The sequence below is a fragment of the Pelecanus crispus genome, chromosome Z (genome assembly GCF_030463565.1).
Source record: "Pelecanus crispus isolate bPelCri1 chromosome Z, bPelCri1.pri, whole genome shotgun sequence".
Taxonomy (NCBI): domain Eukaryota; kingdom Metazoa; phylum Chordata; class Aves; order Pelecaniformes; family Pelecanidae; genus Pelecanus; species Pelecanus crispus.
This window is the reverse complement of record NC_134676.1, coordinates 84,093,210-84,117,526: the sequence shown is the minus strand read 5'-3', so window position 1 is coordinate 84,117,526 and position 24,317 is coordinate 84,093,210. Positions and strand designations below refer to the sequence as shown.

The following is a 24,317-nucleotide window of genomic DNA, read 5'->3' as shown; positions in this document are numbered from 1 at the left end:
AATGACACTGCGTTAGAAGAAAATTGCTAGTGATCTAATGTCTAATGATCTTCAGCGGCAGCGATGCACCACTGCTGCAACGCCAACGCCCTCGCTAATCTGAGCGGAAAAGAGCCTGCTTTAATAAAATGGTCAGCATGAGGGAGTCGTGGGGTTCAAGCCAGAGGTAAAACAAGCAAGTCCTGAGGTTGTTTAGTGACTCATCAGGATTAAAGATCATTTCCTAGCCTACATTATTGCGAAAGAAAAATAACGGAGGTGGGTCTGGACAGGAAAACCGAGAAGTAGAATTAAGGCTGGAATAGCTTGATGTTCAACTTTTCAGATTATTGAAACAAGAATCTGAATTTCGGATTGTGTTTGTCATCCGTTTGGATAATTATTTTATAAGCTAATGGCAGTTACTTCAAATACAATTAATCATAGCACGCTACATATTAAGGCACTTCAGCAAATCTTAATAACTGTACTTTAAATAAATAGTATATCAGTTTACTTAAAGCACTAAGCACTTTGTTCTTTTTAATAGGAGAAATCAAATAGCTCTGAGCCTGTTAAATCTTTCTTTCACTTAAATAACTGCTCTTGAGTGTATGTAATAAGTAGAGACAAAGACGTCAAGAAGAAAAATACAGGGCAAAGCCGTTCTATTTAGTTTAACTCATGTAAGAGATATAAACTCTGTAACAGAGACTTTACAGCGTAGCTTTGTTCTGAAACCATAGCTGTTAATGAAAATACTAAGTTGTTGTTTTACTTAAATGTGTTGAAGTTTGTTAGATTCATTGTTTCCTGTGGTGGGGAAATCTGCATTTTTCTTGGACAAAATGCTATTTTTCTTGCAATAGCATGGTTAAAAAAAAAGCCTGTTTCTCATTACAACATATAAACAGATTGAAAGAACTGGAAAGTAAAATAGTATTTAAGTACTTTAGGAAATAGAAAAATAACACTTCTGCATGACTTCCATTAAGAGTTTTTGAATGTTTCAGATGCATTTGTTTCAAAAATTGTTTTTTGTGTTTAGAAAAATGCATGTAACCATTTAAACAACTGGCATGATCTCTCTTTGTGTCTTTTGAAGATAATTCTTCTTGTAGAAGTATTGTATTCATTTTTATTTTCTTGTCCGCACAATTAATCTATTAACTGCCAGAAACATGGCTGGTAGGGAAGACAGCTGCAAAGATACAACCTGATGGTTTGTTTTAGAAATGCTCTTTTGTTCCCATAATTCAATCACACAAAAAGCCATCTTCGGTGATGTTCATTATGTTAGGCAGAAATATGTTGTGGGCAGAATCTCAATCCCTGAGATTAAGTTGTTTGGAAAGAAAAAAGTATTAGGAGACATAAAAAAGATGCATGTAAAATGTAGGGATACATACCAGTAGTATTGTACTGAAATGCAACTGCCCCGGTCTTTGGGTGTTTTTACAACTGGAGTCTCTTTGGCCAAACTGCTATTTAAATTTATTGTGACTTAAATTAGAATATGTAAGTCCACCGGCAGAGGTTGGCAGATACCATGCTTGGAGCATCATGGCTTGGGGATTTTCATGTGAACTGCGCAGGTATGTGTCAGTAGCTATAGTACGACTGTGTAGACAGGACTGGTCTGAGGAATTGTTATTACATTTCCAGTCTGACGAGTTTCCCCATGCAGGATTTCCAAGCTGTTTGCCAGGAGATGCTGCTTCAGATTCAGGCTTCCTTCACCTGGACCCCTGCAAGTTCTATGGAAAGGGGAAAAAATATCAAAACCACAAAAATCCAAGTCTGTCAGAGAGCTAAAAGGGAAATTAGTTATTTTTTTCTAAAGTAAAACTTCCTTTGATTCATTTCCCTCCTTCCTCCTATTCTCTTCTCCTACATCTCTTCCCTCTTGGTGAGTCAGCAATGTTCTTGTCCCCAGACTAAAAAAGACAAATGTCATAATTGTGTTTATTTACATTCTTGTCTTAATGATAAAATAATTAGCTTAAGGTGACTCCTACTGCGTCTGTCAATTTGAAAAAATAAAAAGGATACTGCTGATATTCAGGGGCAAGATCTGTTTTGAAGGAAGGTTTTTAACTATTTACTCTCCAGCTCAATAGGGAGCAACTGGCCACTAAAAAAAAAAAAAACCAACCAGTCATTTAAAATACCAACACCCAAGCTGTTGCTGGAAATGATAATTAAGAGCCACTGAGAAACTGGTTTTGTCTGAATTTTTCTTCTTTTCGGTCTCCTTTCCTGTACTTTATCAGAAGATGGTTGGGTGGTGATGACAGGACATGCCAGACTCCAGCAGAAGTAATAACAGAAAATCCAGACTGGAACAACAGCCTGACAAAGTTGTTTTACCCTGTCTGACAAGCAGGGAGATGATGCTATAATAACTTTTGAGACAATTAATTTAGCCTAAGATCTGGGTTTTACTGTATAAACAGCAAACCCCTTCAAGTTACAAAGTGCCTTGAATTCCCTAATAAAAAGCTGATGAAACAGGGAGGGCATTTGAACACAGCAACCTTGCAGCAGAAAATATTCACCGTGCAAAACAGCTGTCTTTGCTGTGTGGAGTCATTGCGGATTGAACAACACGGGTAACGTTTGCTACTTTTGTTGTTTATTTTTGCATGGATCTGCAGCCAAACTCACCGTGCTTGATTTTCAGTTCAAATGCAAATCCAAGAAATTTCACCTGCAACACGAACCTTTTAAAAATGCTCATACATTCTTTTAACATCTGCAAGGTCCTGACACAGCGGCACTCTGAAGGCCTCCTGTGAAGACCTATGTTTGCCAAAACCGAAATACAGTATTAGGTCAGTGATGCATTAATGCAGTTGAGACCACTGGCACTTCTGTGAAGAATAGCTGTGGACGCTGACAACTTCACTCTGTGGTTTCAGGCCATTGTTTGCCTGTTTAAATACTATAAATGAGGGCTTGGAGGCAGGTCCCATGGCCGAGAGGGTGGAAGGAGAGTTTTAATTTCCAGGGCCAGCTTGTTCCTCACTGAGCAGAGGTGGTTGGAGCACTTTGAAGGCAGGAGGAGAGAGTGATATGGGTTTTTTTTTAATTCAGAAGTAGCTCGAGGTTATTGGTCGGGAACTGCTTTAGTTGAGTGCTTAGCTGGGAAGACTATGGCTTGGAGTTGCTTCGATTTTTCTCTTGTGTGCAATAAAACTGGGTATAAAGGTGAAAAAGTAACTCCCACCTCCTGCCCCAGGGGAGGTTAGGATCCGAGCTCCCTCCATTCCCACATATATACAGCATAGGTTTGAATTTTATTTCCTGACCACCATCAGCAGGGAGAGCCCAGCTCACATCTGAAGTGGGAAAAGTGGGCTAGGATCTGAAGTCATCTTGGATGGTAATTGCGGTGGGAGCTGGGCCCCGGGGAGGAGCCAAAACATGAAATGTAAAATACCTGGCTAGACAGTATCAGTTCTGCATTAGCTAAAACTTGTCATTTTAAACCTTATCTCAGCAGTCGTGCCATAGCAAAGTGCTGGTAGTGCCACCTCCTCCCAAGCCAGCCCTTCATCCCCTTTGGACTGATGGTGACAGTTTAAATATTGTCTCAGTCTGCCAAATGCATTTTTGTTTTACATCTTTTATTTGGCTATTAGATATGCTAGATATTGCACATACTTACTCATTTAGCAGGTCTGTTGAGATTGCCTGCTTTCTTGATAAATTGTCATGAGTTTTGGAGGTGGGACTACTCTCTAATTTAATACAATGTGTATTTAACTGCAGTATGTAAGACTTCTGGTCTTCCTTTCTGCTGCTGGCTGTATACACACAACATCTTTATTACTAGGACTTCATAAGCAATATTGGGAACACTTCCATCACTGGCCCACTTCAGAAATAAAATAGGCACAAGAAATTACACAGAATCGCCTGAAATAGATCTGGGAATAACACTGAGATCTGTAATATGAAAAATGCAACCTTAAGTCACTTTGCCATATTGCTTTCTGAAGGCATGTGCCAAATAATAACCTTGGCTATGCTATTTATATCTGCAACTCTGTGAATGACCAGACTTAGCTATTGTGATCCCTGGTCTCTCCTTCTGTCTCAAAAGCAGCTGCTACCTACTGCGAGAGTATAGATCTTGGCCCCATCTCAGAAAGTGTCCTTAAAAAGATAATACAGGCTTTTTATTTCCCCAATTATTCCTGCGAGATAAGTGGAAGAGGCTGGTGTTTTTACATCCAAAGGCTCTTGGTTTAGTCCCTGCTAAGGTCATAAGTAAGGAAAAATGCAATGTGACTGGTTTTGAATGCATATGAACACAGTTGCTGAATAAAATAACATCACTCACCAGTAACGCATTTACATTATTTTAGTGTTGAACCTTTGCAGATTCAATGTTCTGTGTTTCCATAGAGCTACAACATCAGATGTTGGTGACCATGAAGCCAATCTGCCACCTACACAGCTGATCAAATCCTTCTGGGTTTTGTTGCTTTAATGCAGAAGAGCGTACAGATAAAATCCATACAGAGCCCATAGAAGAAGGGAGGAAAGAAATGGGTCCTCCATTCAAACTTTCAAGGCCAAAGCATCAGCTGTCTAAATGCCAGGTCCTGCACTTGAGTCACAACATCCCTGTGCAATGCTCCAGGCTTGGGGAAGAGCGGCTGGAAAGCTGCCTGGCCAAAAAGGACCTGGGGGTGCTGGTTGACAGCCGGCTGAACATGAGGCAGCAGTGTGCCCAGGTGGCCAAGAAGGCCAACAGCATCCTGGCTTGTGTCAGGAACAGTGTGGCCAGCAGGAGCAGGCAGGTGATTGTGCCCCTGTACTTGGCGCTGGTGAGGCCGCACCTGGAATACTGTGTCCAGTTTTGGGCCCCTCAGTACAAGAAAGACATTGAGGTGCTGGAGCGTGTCCAGAGAAGGGCAATGAAGCTGGTGAAGGGTCTGGAGCACAGGTCTTATGAGGAGCGGCTGAGGGACCTGGGGTTGTTTAGCCTGGAGAAGAGGAGGCTGAGGGGAGACCTTATCGCTCTCTACAGCTACCTGAAAGGAGGTTGTAGTGAGGTGGGGGTTGATCTTTTCTCCCAAGTAGTTAGCGATAGGATGAGGGGAAATGGCCTCAGTTGCACCAGGCAAGGTTAGGTTGGATATTAGGAAAGTTTTTTTCACAGAAAGGGTTGCCAGGCATTGGAACAGGCTGCCCAGGGAAGTGGTGGAGTCCCTGGAGGTATTTAAAAGTCATGTAGATGTGGCACATAGGGACATGGTTTAGTGGTGGACTTGGCAGTGTTAGGTTAACGGTTGGACTTGATGATCTTAAAGGTCTTTTCCAACCTAAACAATTCTATGATTTTGTGTCTTCCCCTCTTGTTTTCTCTCAAGTTGTCTCTTAAGTCAGGACACAGCAACTAAAATAACCCCCTTGACCCACTGCTCAGTCTTCAATGCCCTTGCTTCTCAGTGCTCCTAGCAGGACCTGCTAAACTGAATTGCAGATGCATGTTGTCAGATTTAAGATTTTTTACAAATTTGCCTGCACTGTCACTTTTGCTCCTATGTCTTCTCCCCCAGTAACAGCTGCTTTGCTGCTGACGTGATCTTGATGTTGTTACCCTACTCTGCTCTCTTCTGCAGCCTGCTTTTGTCTTACTTCATACAGCTGCACTCGCCCCAGTGTAGGACTCGCCCCAGTGTAGAAGGCAGTCCATCGCCATCCTTCCTGAAAATCCAGTTATTTAAGAGTTCTGCAAGAGCCAGCCCATCTTCATGTATGTGTATCTCCCTATATGTAGCATACAGGCTAGGGTTACCCATTTCAGTAAGTAAAGCAGAAGTACAATTCCTACTGTTAATAAAGTGTCCTGCTGCCTCCTGGGATCACTTCTCGGGCTGGAGTAGGAGAGATTTCAGAAATATCTATGCAAGAGTTCTTTCAACTCTGTGATTAAAACGGTAAAAAAGATTTTCAGGTAGATGGGATGCTTCCTCATGCGCTGGAATTCTCCATTAAAGATCAAATCTTATTAAATGGCCTGAGCTAGACACTTTAAAATCTTGTCTTCAGGTACTCATGCTGCAGAAAAATATTAATGTGAGATCTTTGCTTCCACTTTTTTCCTGTTTTCAGTTTCTATCGTTTCCTTACTTTCCTCCTCTTCTGTGGTTGTAATACCATAGCTGCTGTCTTTGGGGAAGAAAAATTACATGCTGGGTGGTTTTTTTGGCTTCTGTTCCAGCTTTCTTGCCTTCAAAGCCTCTTAGACCTTGTCCTGCACTGAGGTTTTGGAGCTGCTCTGGGTCATAATAAACCGTCACATAGTTTCACTATGTTCCACTGTAATGAAACAGTTTTTGTCTCATGTACGGCAAATATTTGCAAAAGGAGTGAGGAAAATGCAGCAGGTGATGAGCATAATTTAGTACTCATTAAGGGTGCTGTGGGGGGAGGGAAAATTGAGGGCAGCTGTTGGAAGAGGGCCATGCCAGAACAAGAGGTGGTGCAGTAGAAGGGGCAAAAGAGACTTGATACCACCTTTTTTATTTTGAGGGTTGTGAAAGGACAGAAAACTGACCAGGAGAAGTGAAGCGTAAATGCAAGCCCAGAGGAGAAGGGAGTGCGGTGATGGGAGGACATGAGGAGGACACCAGGGCTGCGAGGGGCAGGACCGGGTATTCCCAGTGGTGCCAAACCCCAAGCACCCATCTCGGGGTTGTTGGGTTCTTCAAAGGACTGAAGTGTTGTTTTCAATTCAGCTGGTATTAAAGGAAGTGGCAGAGTTCCTCCAGATTTATCTGGTACTTAATTAGGCCAGAGCTTCACAGATCCTGCCATGGCAGTAATGTGGATTAAGATCTTCCCCATTCATTTGTCTTCAACATTTGCCACCCATGCCTTCTGGTTTCCATGTACATGTACACATATATATAAACTTGATTTTGAAAATCTTTCTTTCTAGTCAAAGAATGTTTCCAGTGAAATCCATTTAATTTTTATTGGGTCCATTACCTAGGAGTGCTGCAAAAAGTGATGCTGGCGTGAGTCGGGTTATGATAATCAAAAATTGTATAGCAGCAGGGAACAAACTGTATCCCTTCACTGTTTATTTCAGAGCTCCAAACGTATGTTTTTCTCTTAAAAGAGCAAGCTTTTTGTACAGAAAATACAGATACCAGCATTAGCCAGTCACCACTGAAAATGCTGTTCTATCCTGAACTGTTCTAGTGACAGACTGCTACTTTTCTAAGTTATATTTTTATATTGTTATATTCATGTTACACATTATTTTCAATGATTTTTCAGAAGGGTTGGGGAAAGGTTTGCCTGCCCCAGGGCTCACCGAGAGAACGGGACGAGCTGTACACAACTGCAAAGGTTCTGCTGGTGGGGAAGGATCTAACATCTCCAGGGAAGGATGGGAGACAGGAGACCTGAGCCTTCTCCGTCTCTCTGCCTCCCAGCCAGCGTGCCGTTCTGTTCTCCCGTATTTAACACATGTACCATACTTGTTTACAGTAGCTCATCAAGCTAGAAGGAGAAATTGTTTTGCTGTGATAAGCGGTAATTATAGAAACCACCTTCAAGTAAATTGTTAAAAAGCTATTCAGTTGTATGGCATATTTCCCTATTTGTATGCATTTCACTTTTCACTTGTCGCAAAAAAAATGTGATTCCAACTCCTTGATTTAAAAAAACAAAGCAAAAGGAGAGACCTGTCACTGGAGCTTAAAACTAATTTAATTTTCTTGATTTGATTTTTTTGAGTTTTGATGAATTAGAAATTTAAGATAGGATGTGAGCTGCTCTGCCCCAGTGAAGTCTATAGTAGTTCAAGGCCTCCAGCTCTTGCCCCATCTGTAACTTTCCAGCAACAGGTTACTTTAAAAAAACAACACACACCCAAAAAAAAAGTAAAATTTGGCATTGAAACAGGAAATATGTGAACCTGTCACAGTAAGCAGTCTCAAAGGGCAAGCTGCTTTGCAGGAGCTAATTAACCTTAGGAAATAATTACACAAATATGCAAATGTTGTTTAGATAATTCCATGTGTTATCAACTTAGGTAGTCCATCATAACTGCAGACCTTGCAATGTCTAGGTGTTAGAATCTGGCATAGTTGATAAGGCTTTGGTTGCTGCATCACTTCAGCTTGGTATTTAACAATGAATGACTGTGGTATTACATTAGTAAATTCAACCTGTTTTTTGAATGCAACAGAACGTAACACTGTATTCACTGTGTGCACACTGCTTATCTGTGTATTCCTAATGGCTCCAGCCATTAAAATGTTATATACCTCTCAACTCCTAATGCTAGCAGTATTGGAAAAAATGACAGACTGAAATCTGTGGTCTCTGACTCCGTTTTTTTGCACAATGGATGGCCCGAGAATTTACTCACAATCATTTGGGGTTTTCAGGGACTTAAAAACTATTGCAGTGAGAATTTTAAATCTGCAAGACAGTTTTCTCAAAGCAAAACCTCTTATTAGAACAAGATGAGGAGTAGCATTTTATACAAGCGTGTTTCTTTTAGCATTGCCTAGACCCTGAGACAATGTAGTCATGGGCTGCCATTCTTGGGGTGGGGTCCCCCCAAAACCAAGCCCAGTTGGTCTAGGCTGGAGGAGCCCAGGATGTCCCTAACCCGTGCCAGGACTTGAGGCTGAGCAGACCACCAACCTCCTCCCTACAGCAAGCTGCTGCTTCAAGGAACTCTAGGAGAGGTTCTGGCCCTGAGATATTAAATGGCTTCGTATATATAAGAAACATCAATTTATTAGTCAGTCATATTATTTTCATAGACTGTACTATTAAACTATTTGATTAAACTTCTGATATTAAAATGAAAAGCTCCATATTAACCATTTATGATAATTTTTTGAGCAATTGCTATTTTGATTTAAAAAGTGAGGGATTTTTTATACATAGGTAAGAGATAGTGTTTAAAAATACTGAAAAAAAAGTCTTTTATCAGTAGAAAAAGGAATCTGTTCTTAAACCAGTATTTGTGAATACTGATCTCTCCCACATGAAATAATGCTTCATTCTATTTGCTTGATGATCATTTCTCATTCAAAAGGAGTATGTCCATGTGGCAAGAGCATCTTTTTGATTAGCCCCATGCAGCTGTCATTAACTGAATCAGAACCTCATATATGGCTACTTATATTCTATATTACTTTTATGGATGCCCTTTTTATAGCAGGTTCCAGGAGTGTGTGCCTCCTCTAGCATTCAGGAAAAGGAATAAATATAACATCAGCAATCTAAAATACCTGGGCAGTACTTGTGTTAAATGATTTTAACCACCTTTATCTCCAAGACAATCTTCAGTGGAATTTGCTGCATGCAAGTATGACAGGTGTTCAATATCTGATAGTCTCTGTAGCATTGGTAGTCACTGATGGCAAATGGGGCATATTCGCTCTATTTTTATCAATGAAGAGGACTAAAATACAATAGTTATTAGGAAAAAGACACGGGCATCTTTTCATTTATTAGTGAATTAAAGGGTAAATCTTACTGATAGGATTCCATTAAAACCAGAGGCAGGTAAGATTTTACATGGTGGGAGCACAGGCGAAGGTTTTACCTCCTGTGCTCAGAGCCTCTGCTCCGTTCCGCACCCCAGCACCACGGAGCTGGGGTGCAGGAGCAGAGTCAGGAGGTACCTGGTCTGCACCAACCCGACAGTTGCCTGGTTTTGGGTTACTTTGCATTGGTTAAGTGTCGTACGGAGGCCTCTTCACATAATATGGTTCTCAATTTCTTTTTTCTTTTATTTCTAATTATGTATATTGCAGAGGGGAGGGGAGATTTTCAGAGGGGTGGAGACCCACGGCTATGACTTCCAGACCTCCAAAAAATCAGACTGCTTATTTAGACATAGAATTACTGGTTACAGATGACTAACTTTCAGCAGCTGGAAATTTCAGTTCAGCTTTCCCAGCACCTTTCCATCTCAGTCTGTTTCACAAATGAGAATGCCTTCAGAGGTACATAGCATGATTTCTCCATTCCTTTCTGTACAATCATATATATAATTATGTAAAGCATGACCAAGAGGCCCGCACTTTATCAAATAACTTAACAAGGTGGTATATAAGTGCATTGTATTTAGCTGCAGTGAAAAGAAGGAAAGCAACAGCTGCCTGAAAATGTCACGTTCCATACTGAAACTGCAGTATCCAGCCTCATAATTTAACCCAGGCCAGGCAGAGGAGGTTAATCCCCGGGTCCTGATGGACCCAGTGCAATTCGAAATCCTAAGGAGACCAGCCATATTCTGCAGTCGGCGGTGCCTGCTCCTGCAGCCAGATGCTTCTCGTACAGACACAGTGCCGGTTTATTCCCCATCCGAGTTGTTGAAAATACGGGCTTGTTATGAGGGGAAAAAATAAGCAGGTGCTCTGAAGAAAGAGCTTTTCTTCTAAAGATACACAACTCCTCCAAACTCCTTCTCACACATATGTGCATTTCTTACCTTGTTTAACGTTTAGCAGAGTTTATACAGCAACACAGTTTATCCTGATGTTTTATGGGGTTTTTTCACCAGTAACAAAGGAAACTGTAGTTAGAGTCTGTATCTAACTCATTCTAGCTCATTTCTTTTTGCTTTGATAAAATCCTACTGAGTCTTTGTACTGGCCTGTGAAGCTGTGCAGTTAATGATTTGGTTTACTAGACCACTGGTTATTCTTTAATTGGTGGAAGATTTTTCGGGCTGAGTTTTTGAATCCTTCAGAAGCTTTTTGCTGCTGTCTTAGTCTTACGGAAACCCTAAAATTGTGTGCTTTTCCCAGCAGTGTGTGGAATAATAAATACAAAATACCTGAAAATGCAATATTAACAGGAAGCAACCTCTTCTTTTTGTCAGAACATTAAACCAGGGTTATGTACCTGTACAAAAATTGCTGTTATGAGAATTAATGGTAACATTATTATTTAAAAACAAATATCTTCTGAGCATTTAACTAAAATAAATGTTTTAGATAAACTAGTAATTTCAAAACTCTCCTGGTGTTTTAATGTGCCTTTTCCATGTGTATCATAATTAGAGTACATCACTTTTCCATAGGAAACTCCAGTTCAAGTTGTCCTTCAGCTTTATCTTAATAACTGGTCTGTCAATCATATTCTCTTTATGAAATTTCTTTTGAAAAACTTCCCTCTTTCCTCACAATGGGAGGAGTCCTTACCTCCTTTACCTATCTCTGCAATCAAATTTCAAAACGGGGTTGAAAGAAAATAAGCCCTTTCTCATGCTGAGGCGGTTTACAATAGTTGATACATAATTAGTTAAAACTATGTTCTGTCATAGTCAATCAAGAGCAGAATCAGCCCAGGATTAAGACTACCTTCAGTGCTTTTTGGCAAATTTGATAAATATGTTTTAATCGCTGCTACCTTAGAGAAAAAAAGTTTAAAAGCACATAATTGTTTTAAAAGCGTTGGGTCCAGATCCGTAAAGATTTGTAGCTGTCCCACTCTTATTTAGGAAACCAGACATGAGAATAGAAGTAAAAGCCTAAATCCACCATGTTATTTCGTTGTCTGTCTTCCCGTTGATTTTAGACACTCGTAAGAGCTTAAATTCCCCAAACTGTGTTTCAGAATGGGACTAAGACCTAAATCGCTTCAGTGTTCTTAGTAAAGTTATAGTCATTCACAGTGTAATTAGCATCTTCTGATTGCCAATGGCTTTTGCTCATTTGTGCTTTATTTTCCCCAAGGAACTGAGGCTTTTGTCGTCTGTGTCTGGGTCACCTAGGGGTATGAAGTTGTTGGTAGAGCAGAGCAAAGGGGAAAGGGATGCAAATTCTAGGAAATGACGTGACCTTGGCTGATCAGCTCTTTCTGGCACAAGAGAGCCTGGAAAAAGCCTGCAGTGTTATGCTAGAGAGGTGTGAAATCCTGGTGGGGCAGGGATGCTGGCAGAGCATCTTACTCTTGTCACCTGAGACTAGACAGATTTGTAGTTATGACATGGACAACCTGAGAAATAAGTAAAATATAGAAGGATGCAGGGGTTTCCGAGGTAGAGGTGGGAGCGCACAACCCCAATGTTTGAGGAGAATGCACTAAAATCAGTGTAAATCACTCCAGTGCCTTCAGTGACTCTTACATTGACTGGCGTTCACAAATTCTTGTTCAATAATAAGAAAAAGCACTCCCCTAACTACTGGAGATTACAAAGTAATGGCTAATATGTAAGCAGTCAAGAGGTGTTTTATCTGTGCTGTATCTCATAGCCTGCAGTTGCAAAAAGTAGCATTTAACAGAGTAGTTGCAAATACCATAATTGTAATCTTTGGCAGATTTCCATTGGCCCATAATATGAAAAAATTGTGAAGACTGAAATTACATTTATATTGTTCCTACTTGTTTATATTTGTTTTATCAGACTAAGGCTTAACTACTTTAAACAAACCATCAGTGAACAAACATTTGACAAAGAGTTGTCAAAAGAATGAAAATCAGAGCAGTGGCTCATAATTTCTTTCAATGCCTCCGTTTAGCTGAATTGCCATCATGGTATTTAGACAAAATTTTGCAGATGCATAATTTTTGTTGTGTTTATTAAAATAAGCCACAATAAAGCAACAGTTTTACTGCCTTTAAATTGCAATCTTAAATTTCTTTTATTTAGACAAATGAATCTGTTATTTTTTTGACACTAGAGTATATTCATTTGAGGTTTGTTTTAACAAAACATTTTAACATATAGGAACATGTTGCTTTTACACAGAATTGCCATTTTTTAAAAGGTAATTGTCGCAAACATAATTTCTTTCTGCAGGATAATGGATCCCCTGAAGAACATGCAATTTATGTTTGGGACCATTTTATTTCCCAGTCAGCTGCAGAGAACGTGTTTTTTGTTGCTCACAGTTATGGTGGACTTGCCTTTGTAGAGTTGGTAAGTGTGACTTCTCCATTGCCTTCTTTCCTGAAGTCTTTCACAGATTTTCTAAATTCTTTGTGATTGCCTTCTTGAAAGCAACCATTTAGAAACAACTTTGAACCAATGGTCAGCTACAGATCTGTGAGGATTTCTTTGCAACTGGAAGGTCACTGCGTTTTTCTCTGGTTTTGAGTTAGACAGTAAGGTCCTGAGTGTGCATGAACCTGAAGGACTGTGGGAAAACAAAGTGCGTTGGATCTTCCTTGTCCAGGCTATTTACCAAAAGGCAGCACTCAGTGAGTTTCTGTGCTGAGGCGGAAAGACTGGCAGTGAAGACTGAGAACATATAAGAACAATTTTAAAGCTAAGTCACATTAACAAATGCACCTTTTTGTATATAGACTGGAAAATATGGGGGTTTTACCAAATTTTGCAGTTTTTCCACAAAGGTCTGCAGAAGTTGCTGGGAAGACCTTTTTGCCATTTATTAGGCTCTGGATAAATGCTGCAGTGATGTAAGGTGGGGAGGACTCTGCTCAGTGTGAAGCTGCCCTACCCCAGATGCTGGGACGGCTGAACATCCAGTTTGTCAGTCTTTCACCCATTTCTCTAAAGGCAAATTTTTTGACCCCATCTGGTATACAAAGTTGCCTGTTGAACTTGTATACCATCCTTTGAGTGTAGCTATAGTCTCCTCACTTAATTGCGAAATGCTGGTCTAATCAGGACATGTTTTATTGAAGAAAACTAAAAAAAAAAAAAAAAAAAAAAAAGTCCTGTTTATTGTGGAAATGTAAATTGCAGAACATTGCAATTTTGTTTTATAGACACCAGAATTGGCTTACATGTATGTACATCTTTTGTCTATAACACATTAGTTTAGTCTAACTGAAAGTTAGCAAAAGTGGTTCCTGCCTCAACAAGCCTTAGTTAAGAAAAAGCATGCATGAGTGTTTTGTTTTCAATCTTGTGCTGCTCTAAGTAGCAGGAATAATCCAGAGCAGAACAACTTCTGTTATTTTAGGAACTCATGATTTTTGTTAACCCTTTTCATTTGTAGAAATTAAGGCCATTTTGATTTTCCCTGTGCTTCCAGAAGAGTATTTTTTAAATATGTATGACATGTACAGATTTGAGACTTGAGAACAGTTCAGCTGATCATTTTCCACAGGTATTTACCAGGTCAATAAATAGTCTCAAAACTAAATTTTTAAGAGAGCAAATTAGTGAAGATGAATAATTCCTTCTATAACCACAGTTCTGGGCAAGAAGCAGGTTGCGTTGCATGTGGCTGTTGCTCCTCAGGTGCAATGAAGGTTAGGGAGCATCTCTTCTGTCTTGGCTTCCCTGACCTATGATTTTCAGCTGCCCTGTGTTTCAGCCCAAGTTATTCTGGTGTGCCTCGTCTGTCCAAAGTGAAGCGTTAGCAGAATTTCTGTAGGTTTTGTAAAGCCACATTGTTTGGGTCGCCAGACACCTACGGATACATACGCTTAGCACAGTGCAGGAATAAAAATTGTCTGGAGACCTTTCTCAGTGTTTCCTAAACAAAGTGCTTATTCGAAGGAGGCTTGGAGAGTTTTTCCATCACATTTCAGTCAATGGCTTGAGGTGGCATGGGTAACAGATGACCAATGTGTCATTCCCATTTTGCCTGTTTCTCTTGTCACACTGGTGGATATTTCTTCACTTTTGTTCTACTTTAATATGAAGCACACAGATGTTTCAGAACAAGACTTGACTTCTGACCTTGGGGCTTCCAGGGTCAGGGTGCTCAGGGCCTGTGAAATTATCACAAGCTGAGCTAAAGTTTTTATCCATCGCAGGAAGCAACCAGTAAGTAAGAAGTTAAAAAGGAGCTTTGTCAGAGAGACAAGATGGTCTCAGTAAGGGTCAGCTTCTGTAGTCTGCTGTCTCTGCAGGAGATGCATGCCTGAGAGGAAGAATATAATATATAACCATTGGCACATCACATATCTGTCATGCAAAACTAGACCTGAGAAGTATATTTAATGTAGTCCGATCGTTTTTTAAAAAATCAAAGGATATTAACACCTGGTTTTGGTAGAGGTGGTTTGATATCTGAGCTCCACTGAAAGCAGTTTAGTTAAATAATGCATACACTGAAGCAGATATCATTGAAATAAACCCTGAACTATTTTATCACAATAATAATTGGTAAGATTTTATTTTGTTATGATCTTCTTCCTCTTCAACTTTGTATCCATATGGCACTTAGTAATTGCAAAGAGCTCAAAAAAAAGAAATGGAGCAGCTGATGGGCAATTACTGTCTTATGACAAATACATATTCGATCACTTTCTTTCCTGCTTTGTGTGGGGGAGTTGAGGAGGGTGATAGAGCAGCTACACCATATAGCAACCGTACCACCTCTACACTTGCCATGCAAGAATTTTGGGTCAACTGATTCATAAAATTGTAGGTTACAGTAGTTATGGAGACCTGCTGCACAGCTGCTCCTTCTGCATCCGTGCCTCTTACAGGAGAGCAGTGTGAAGCATATGGCTTTAATTTGGAGTGAAGGTTTCTGCCTGGGCTCTCTGCATTTTATTGTGCCCACAGGGAAAAAGAAAACAAGCAAAAAAGTCCAAAAACATTTGCGTTTTCAATGAATATCTTTTAAATTCACTTTGCACGTTCAGTGCTTCAAGGTCTGTCCCAATCGTTTGCAACCATCTCAGTCACAGATTCCCCAGCTCATCACTTCGTCATGGTGCAAGGCTCTTGATGAAAACCTGACACTGTGGCGTTAAGCAGAGAAACCCAATGAAACCTGATATTAAGCAAAGACTCATTCGTGATTGCTCATACCATGACGTGGGAAGAGTTGCTGCTCTCCCGGAGCAGCATGGGGGAAGTGTTCAGCCTTGCAAGGGCAGGACACGTCCAGGTGCCCCTCTGTTTGCAGCTGCTAAAGGAGCTGGCACAGGACAAGCAGCTCTGCTGTGCCGTGTCCCTTTGCTCTGCAGGTTTCTGAAGTCCAGTGCTGGGATGTGGGCACACATTTTGGTGGGAAACGCAACGTGAAAAGAGAGCAAATACGACTATCACATATGAAAGTGGTATAAAAGGAGGAGCATTGTTGTTTACAAATCCTTGGTGGCCAAACCTGGTCTTTATTCCAAATTTTATCTCACCATAAAAATTGGGCTGTGGTTTGGAAGTCCTTCGTTAAACAAACCAGTAAAACTTGGCTGCAATTTTCAAATACATGCCACAGCATCTAAGATTTTTATTGGTCTTTGCAGCTTTTTAATCTCCATTTTTGCATGTCAGTGATTGCGAGATGTTAAGAAAAACAGGGTGAGTCTGTAATATCATGCTTGAATGCACAGAAACTGTTACCCAGTTACTGCGACGTCGGCACACAATTTCTGTACCTTGCTGGGTCATAGATTACTAGGGGAATAATTGAAAGTGATTGAACATGTGTGGGAAGTAAAGTTCCACCAATAAATGTAATTAGTTGTATTGTTTATAGCTTGAATTACAAATGCTAATCATAAACCATATGCTAAAATGTATCTTAATATTTAGTAATTAAAACTTTGTGTAATTGTGGTTTGAAATTAAATGTGCATCTAATAATATCTACACGTAAATTACTTTTTGAATACACGGCACTAAAAATAGTTGTTGGGTCACTATGTTCTACTAATTACTGATTTTGAAAAACTCAAGCCATGATTCATGAACACATCTCAGCTTCTTACTTCTGTTATCCCTTACACAGTGTAGTCAAGGATTTATTTTCAGAAGCAGCTTGCTGTAGTTGACGGTAAATTGTGGAACTTTCCCAACTCCTAGCTTATAATAATTTTATGAAATTTAACAGAAAGTGAGAATTTCAAGTTGATGGAGTCAATTTTATATTTAGTTTACAGAAAATAAGTTTCTGGTACAACGCCTCCTTTGAGTTTTTCTGCCAGATTTTGTGGGTTTACAATTATTTTGCTTTAAAAAGAATGTTTTCCCTTGTCATTGCCTGCATGAAAGACCTGTGCAGGAAAAAAGATATGCTGTGCCCCCATGCCTACTGGAGTGCTGTGGCCATCCCCTGCAGATCTAATTACAGCATCAGGGCCTGACTGCATGTAGAGGGGACAGAAAGGGTGGTCCTAGGATGCTGGGTGACAGGTAAAACTAGCTGTGTCCACCATTGTAAAAAACACATGACAACTACTCATTTCAGAATCATGAGAAGAATTGTTAAATCTAAGCTTTCAAAATTGTCAATTAGGTATGCAGTAGCCTGAGATTTAAAAAAATTTAAAAAAAAAAAGATTCTGTGGAAGATTTCTCCTGTTTGCCTCCTATATTCCTGAGACCTTAGGCTTTGCATTTTCAAGGGTTTCCTCAACACCTTCTGAACCAGAAGTGTAGGGTTTTTGCTTTAATTTTAGTTAAATAATATCTTTAAGAAAAAAAACCCCACCAAGTATCATGGGAATCATGACAAAATTGTGAGAATCGGTAGTGGTATCTCCAGCTTACAGCATTCATACTGCTGTAAAAATACAAAGCGCACGGGGAAATGTAATATAATTAAATTAGGAGAAGGAAAGTAGGTTCATTGTCTTTGAGCAGATGAGAAACTATTCATTATGGTCTTTGTTGGCTAAAATGTTGGATGTATATATTGACAATTTGCAGAAAGGTGTACATAAAAGTGTGTGTGTGTGTGGTTTTAGGCAGCTTTGTTAAAATGAGAGCCCTTAAAACATACTGTTCAAATTACTGTATCTGCTGTAGCATCCTAATTCCATCAAAATCAGCCAATTTTGTCCATTTAAAATAATTTCAGGTCCATCATTTTGAGATATGCTCTGCAATACGCGGCCACTTCATTTTGTTGTATTGTGCTGAGTACGGCGAGGACCTGACCCTGGCTAGAGCTGATAGGTGCCATAATAATAACGATGATAAACAGACACCTGCTGAGCTACCTGGGAGTCTCTGAGCCTGCCAGTGTTCTGGCACAGGCAAAATGCAATTTAAGAGCCTTAATGACTGGGCTGTGAACCTGTCATTAGGTTTTCATTAATTTAATTTCCTGAAATTTCAGATTGAATGGTGTGTTATATTTGGCTTTTTATATAGATACACTTACATAAATATATCTATCTGCTTATTTTTTATGTTTAGTTTGGCTTAAGAATTGATGAGCATAGAGCGGGTACTGTGGATATGCAACTCTCAATTCCCCTGACTGACATATTAAATCGAAATACTTCTACTGATGTGTGGCAGAAATAACACAAGATCTGTGATGGTTGTAGGAAGCATGGGAGGGAGCTGGAAGTAGAGAGCTGAGAAGCAAAACACCTTGGTGACCAAGATCCATATTGTGAAGAAAGAAAGCAAAATATCACTATGCTTCAAGGCTTTGTGAGCATTAAACTGGGGGGAAAAAAAAAAAAGCGGACGTTCTTTAAATGTTGAATGTCAATTGGGAGGGCAGTATGGGATGCTGGTGGTAGGTTTATGGTGACTTGGGTTATATGTCCAGTCTTTGGACAAATCATCTCACCCAACTCTACCTGTTTTAGGTCTCACCTTTTTTGGTGTTTTACACTTACATTAGCACCTCTTTGAGTCAGGTCTGACTTAGGTAAAATAAGTCTGACTCAGAAAAATAAGTCTAAAAGTAAAAATGGGACTTTAATTCCATTGGTTATTTATTTCAACTATACTTTGTCACGCTTCTTGGAAGAATGCTCGTTCATCTGAAAAAGGTCAAACAAGAAATGAGGGTGGACAAGAGGAGCTAATGGAGAAGCAGCAGTAGGTTGTGTAAAAAGGATTGGACAGGACTAAGGTCACTAGCCTTGGGGCAGATTTCTTTTAGTATTTCTGTTACTAACATAGGCACACAGGGTAAGTATGCACTAATGAAATTGGCTCCTGGCATGAGGTGGTGAAGTCATCATTGGTATTCAGAAGTAGAATTTCTGCAGTAATAGAAATTAAAGGAAATAATACAAACTTCAGGACACTTAGGCTGACACTAGATGACTGGCTAGTCATCTGCTTTTGTGTATGAAGAGTGATCTTATCAACAGGGAACAGCAGGGATGGAGAAGCCCTGGGACGTGAGGCTTCATCGCTGATGGCTGTAAATGAATGACCTGGTAATGCAACAAAAGAGCCAAACGTGATCTTGTGATTTGTTCACTCTTTGTATCCCAAGAAGGGAAATATGAATGCCGGCCAGCATTCCGGTGTGATTAATCTGAGATAATTTGAGACATTTGGGAAGATTAACGCATTCCAGAAGAGATATGGGGAAGAGGTGTCTGTATGCTCAGCGCAATGGAGAGCCTATTTTAGTAGAAATGAAGGATACACGGACATGCTGTAATGCAGTGCCACATGGAGATGTCCTACCTACCATGAGCACCAGAGTCAATATAACCGTAGAAACAGTACACGCACCCTCTAGGCTTATCAATCTTAATAAGAGCTGTGTAATCTGTTCATGCTCTTACATAAACTTTGGTAGCTATTGAAGAAAAAGAAGGTGCAGCATCTATTCTGTATTTGCTACAGAAGCAGAGTTTAAAAAGCATGGCTTGTTCAGCCTGGTGAAGGAAAGCTTAGAGGGATTGGTAGCACTCTGCAAATACATTGGGAGAGTAAACAGCGGGGAGGGAGAGCCCTGTAAGCCAAAGAACAATGCTGGCACAGGAACAAATGGATTAAAACCAGTCATGAATAAATTTAGGGTGGAATTAGGTTTCTCACCATTGGATGAGGAAGGCCTGTTTGGGAGCAGCAGGACTGGGGCAAAGCTGCTACCCAGCGTGACCCAGACATGGTGAGAGTTATGTGAATAATTGGCTGGGACCGCCAGTCCTTGTTATGACCCAGGAGTCTGTGTTCCTGTGAAAGCCAGTGTGTGCAGGTGCCTGTTTTCAGCCAGGAACAATTGGACCCAGTTTAGATTAATTTTTCTGGAGTCGGCACCTGTCTGACTTCAGGCTCAGTCTGCTGGAAGCGCTGAGTTTGAACAAAAAACAGGTCAAACACCAATGTTTGCAAACAACTTTTTTCCCTCCTTACTCGTTTTTGGACATAGTGGACTCATTTTTGCTAATGCTTTCTGAAATGCACAAGCTTCAGCTTGTGGTAGAGAGCAACAGGGATTGCAGATCCCACAGTGAGGGGTTGCAGCAGTAAGGAAATTAAATGGTGGATTGAGGAAAAAAACCTGAAGTATCTTAATACATGTCACTGCCTCCTGTACTGGGAGCAACTTCTTGATCACATTTGACTTCTACTGATGTATACATACAAAAAGTGTGTCTGTATGTATATGTAAATACATATATACACACGTGTATATATATTTATATGCATATGTTGCCCATTTTAACACAGAGCAGATAAACATTTTAGACCACTCTCAGCCTAAATAAATAAGCTGACAAGTGTACACTGGCATCATTATTTCACTTGCTACTATTTATTGTTGTTATCCATTTGCACTGCGGTAGCAATGACATAGTAGTGCCTTGTCCTGAAGAGCTTGCAGTCTGGAAGGATCATCTAACGGGAAGAGACAGAGGAATGATGAATGATGACCAGGCAGTTCAGAGCACCATAGCTGCATGTCCTTTTTCATTTTTCGGTGTTTTAGTTTAAATGCCATGTAGGCATCCCCTTCACCCTCATCCCTCTCAGCCTTGCCACCAGATGAGAGAAGAAGATGGCTGCAATGAAAGCCCAAGCATTGGCCACTTCCAGAACAGCCTCATGTTTTGAATATTCATCCCTCCTCGTTTCCTTGCTCTAGATAACTTGCTCAGCCTCATTACTTCTTGCTTCTTCTTAATCGTTTGCTAATGTAATATCTCATGCTTCATTCACCTCAGTCCGTGGTCTGAGGCTAGCTGTACGTATGCCCCTTCCCCACTCCTTCCAGAAGAAGGGCAATGTTTCATTGACTGGAACTATACACTGAGTGCTAATTGCTGGCACCACCCATCATTACTTTACATCTCATTGGCCCGTTCATATTAATTCTCTAGTTTGACACCAACATTGGAATGCTAATTATAAAATGAACAAAGAACTGGAGATGGGTAAAAGTTAGGGTTACTTGGAAATCCAGTTACTTGGAAATACGTGTTTGTATCCTATGGCATTTGGAGGTCAAAGGCACAGGACTCTGTGCATTTCTTTGCAGAGGCTTTTGCAGAGTTGCATCATCTCACTAGTTGTATATTTTTATAATTTCTTTGCATTGTTTTAAATTCCACGCACTTACATGGTGAACATTTATTTTTAGATTTTGGTATGAAGATCTTTCTGATCTTCAGCAATTGTTCTCATACTTCCATCCCCTTGTTCTCTTGTTGACCAACTATATATAAGTAGGTCTTTTTTTTTTCTTTTTTCTTTGTATTCCTGTCTGAATTCAGTACTATTTGTCAACATTTCTCTGGTAGTATGCTGAGAACTGAACTCCATATTTTAAGTGCAGTTACTATAGTTAGCTCAAGGTGAACTTCAGTACCTTTGTTCAGCTATGCAACATTTTAGTCAATGGAGCCAAAATGGTACTAGATTTTTTTTTTCCACAGTTTCTTCGAATTTGGTACCCGCTAATGTTCATGCATCCCTCAAAGTATTTTAGTGCTCTCAATTTCACTTTCACCGGTGGTACTGAATGTGGTAGATTATTTCCCTCCCCCCAACAATATTATCTCACGTTCTTCCAAATTAAATCTAGCTGCGTTGTGGCCCCTGTTGCATGGGATGACAAACTAGATTGTCATAATGATCCCTTTTGCGCTACAGGTCTATGAATCTTGGAAGCTCATTTTGTATTTCTTTCATACCTTACTTCTCTTGGCAGTTTCTCCCGCTTTAATGTCACCTGCAAATTTAATTAATTCCAGATCATTAATGAAGATGTTAAATAAAACCATATTTGGCATCTATCCCTATATCTGACTAGAAACTTCCTTCTGGCTCAATAAATTCCTTTGTATTAGTATCCTTTCCTGCATTGTTTCAACTGTTTTAAATTCTGCAAGACAGTGTACTTATCAGTCAGTTTACTTTTCATTTCAAATTCTAGCTCTGAAAGGGGAAAAAAAAAAGCCAATGCACAGGATTGTGTTCAAAGAACACATCACTTGTCCTTTCAGTTGTGCAGATAAACTTCAGCCCTTGAGGCTATCAAAGCTGATGGGGCAACGTTTGTGTGCAACCATCTCCCTAAAATGTGTGGAGTACTCCGTTGATCCCAACAGTTAACCCCAGGACCCAGGACAACCAGTTTTCCTTTGTTTCTTGCCTAGCTATTAATTTCCTCACTGATTGCCCAAACTTCCCAGAAGTTACAAGATGTCATCTCTAGATGTGCACCTCCGTAGAGGTGTTTTCTGTCTGAACCATCTCATACCCACCAGAGTTCTTCCAGACATTGGGGAAATTCATCAGCGGTAATGGAAGACAAGTCTTCTGTCCTGAACCTCTGAGAAAAGTAGCTGATGTTGAACGTCTTTGCCTTCTCTCTGATGTAAACTATTTCAGTCCATCTCTTTTGGCTCCCTGAGGTGAATTCCTGAGATGCTGATGCATGTGCTGTCCTGCCCTGGGGTCCTGCTGCATAAATAAAAAGTCCCATCTCCTGTTTTCCTGGACAGACTTCGCTTCCAGGTTGATCTTCAGACTGTGCCTTCTTAATCTTGCAAAATCTTCTATGAATGTACATCTTCCTTTTTATTTTATTTAATCCACTTGTTTCTGGGTCTTACGAGCAGGTGCATCTTTCTGCTGTGGTATTGCACCCTTCCGTTTTCCTCATCCTCTGCAGATGCCTCTTTTCTGGCAGTGGTGCATCAGGACCTAAAAATGAAATTTTTAGAACACCACTTTATATAGATGCGGTCATTGCATCTATAAATGGCCGTGCATTGGACTGACTGGAGGTTCCAGCAATATTGGGGGGGGGGGGGGGGGGGGGGGGCGCAGTTCCCAGCAGGTACAGTATGAAAAACCCTGGCATTTTATTTAACTTTCTAGGTTGTTACTTACCTCTCTAGACTGGTTTGGAGAGCAGCTTAATGCTAAAGATTTTACAACATATGACGTGATCACAGTCTAAAGGGATTGTAGTTCTTTTGGAATATATATATGAACACTGATAAAGAAGAAAAGTAAGAGTTTTGGATTTGCTTATACAATGAAGAAAGTGGAAAAATCACAAGCATTATTCCCTGACAGGTTTTGTGGTGCATTTAGATTATTTTATCTGAAACATGAGGCTGTTTTAAATTCTGGTTTGTTTTTCTTTTTTTTTTTTAATGGAAAATACATTAAAAAAAGGAAGTTGTCTCACTGTTATTTGATACTTTTTCCCATTTCTGTGACATACTGTTATGCCAATAAGACTACACAAGTGTATTGTGTTACTGTTAATTTAAATGTTAATTATGGTGAAAAGTATATGTATGGCTTTTGTGTGGAACAGTAGAGATTTTATAAGACTTTAAGACCAGGTTTAGTGGATCAACCAGGGGAACTGCAAGTTAATAATATATTAGGCATTGCAAATCCAGGTGGAGTAAAAGGAATCCAAACATACTCTGGTGAAGGGAGCTCTGAAACTGTGGTACTATATGAAGCAGCTGGAATTTGCATTTTATCCTAGAACTTTCCTTTCTTTAATCTAGTGAAGATGTGTTACATGACTCTTCCAGTATATTAGTGAAGTATTTTAATATTAATAATAGCATGACTACCAGTGTTTAAATGTTAAAATAATCCTATTTAAGGGCTTTGCTTGAATGGGATACAAAGTAAAAATATGTAAGCAGATTTTGCACATATATTCATTGAGAAAATTGTGCTTTTAACACTGCAGAACTGAACTGAGATTTTAATGCAAAGTATCAAAATATGGGAATAAAATTTCCTCGTAAGTACCTGAAAAATAAATAGTTTAATTAGTTATTTTTCTGTCTTTTCCATTTTCCAAGGCAAATTAAATGTAATAGTGAATCTCAGTATCCTGCAGTATCAGGATACAAAGTGCATGAGGTTTCTACAAGCTTGATTAAGCCAAGGCATTTTATTTGCTTGTCGATATCTGGATTATATTTTGTCCTGGGGTGGCTCTAGCCATCTGACAGGAGTATCATACCTTTGTGCTATGAAGTTAGGAGCTGCCAGTGATCTTTAAAAGCAGAATTACTCCAGAGGAAAAGTTTTTGTAGGCTTTTTTGCTTGTTCCTTCATCCTCCTCCTTTCTCTCCCCATCCCTTTCCCAAGAACAGATGATGAATAATGTTTAGGAAATCATTCCCCACAAGTCTCCGTGGGAAGACTTGTTACTTTAGCAATTTTGATGTAGTTACCGAGTAGTTGGTGAACCTGTATTGTCCTGTGGTCATGAATA

At 39.9% G+C, this 24,317-nt stretch overlaps 1 protein-coding gene across 1 annotated transcript in view; it reads left to right on the top strand.

Annotated features, from left to right (window-relative positions):
• The window catches only part of ARB2A (ARB2 cotranscriptional regulator A), a 269,497-nt gene that overhangs the window by 144,149 nt on the left and 101,031 nt on the right, over nucleotides 1-24,317 (top strand). Inside the window, exon 8 of the mRNA XM_075726337.1 lies at nucleotides 12,782-12,901. Within this exon, the coding sequence (XP_075582452.1) occupies nucleotides 12,782-12,901 (120 nt within the window). The remainder of the gene's footprint in view (nucleotides 1-12,781; nucleotides 12,902-24,317) is intronic.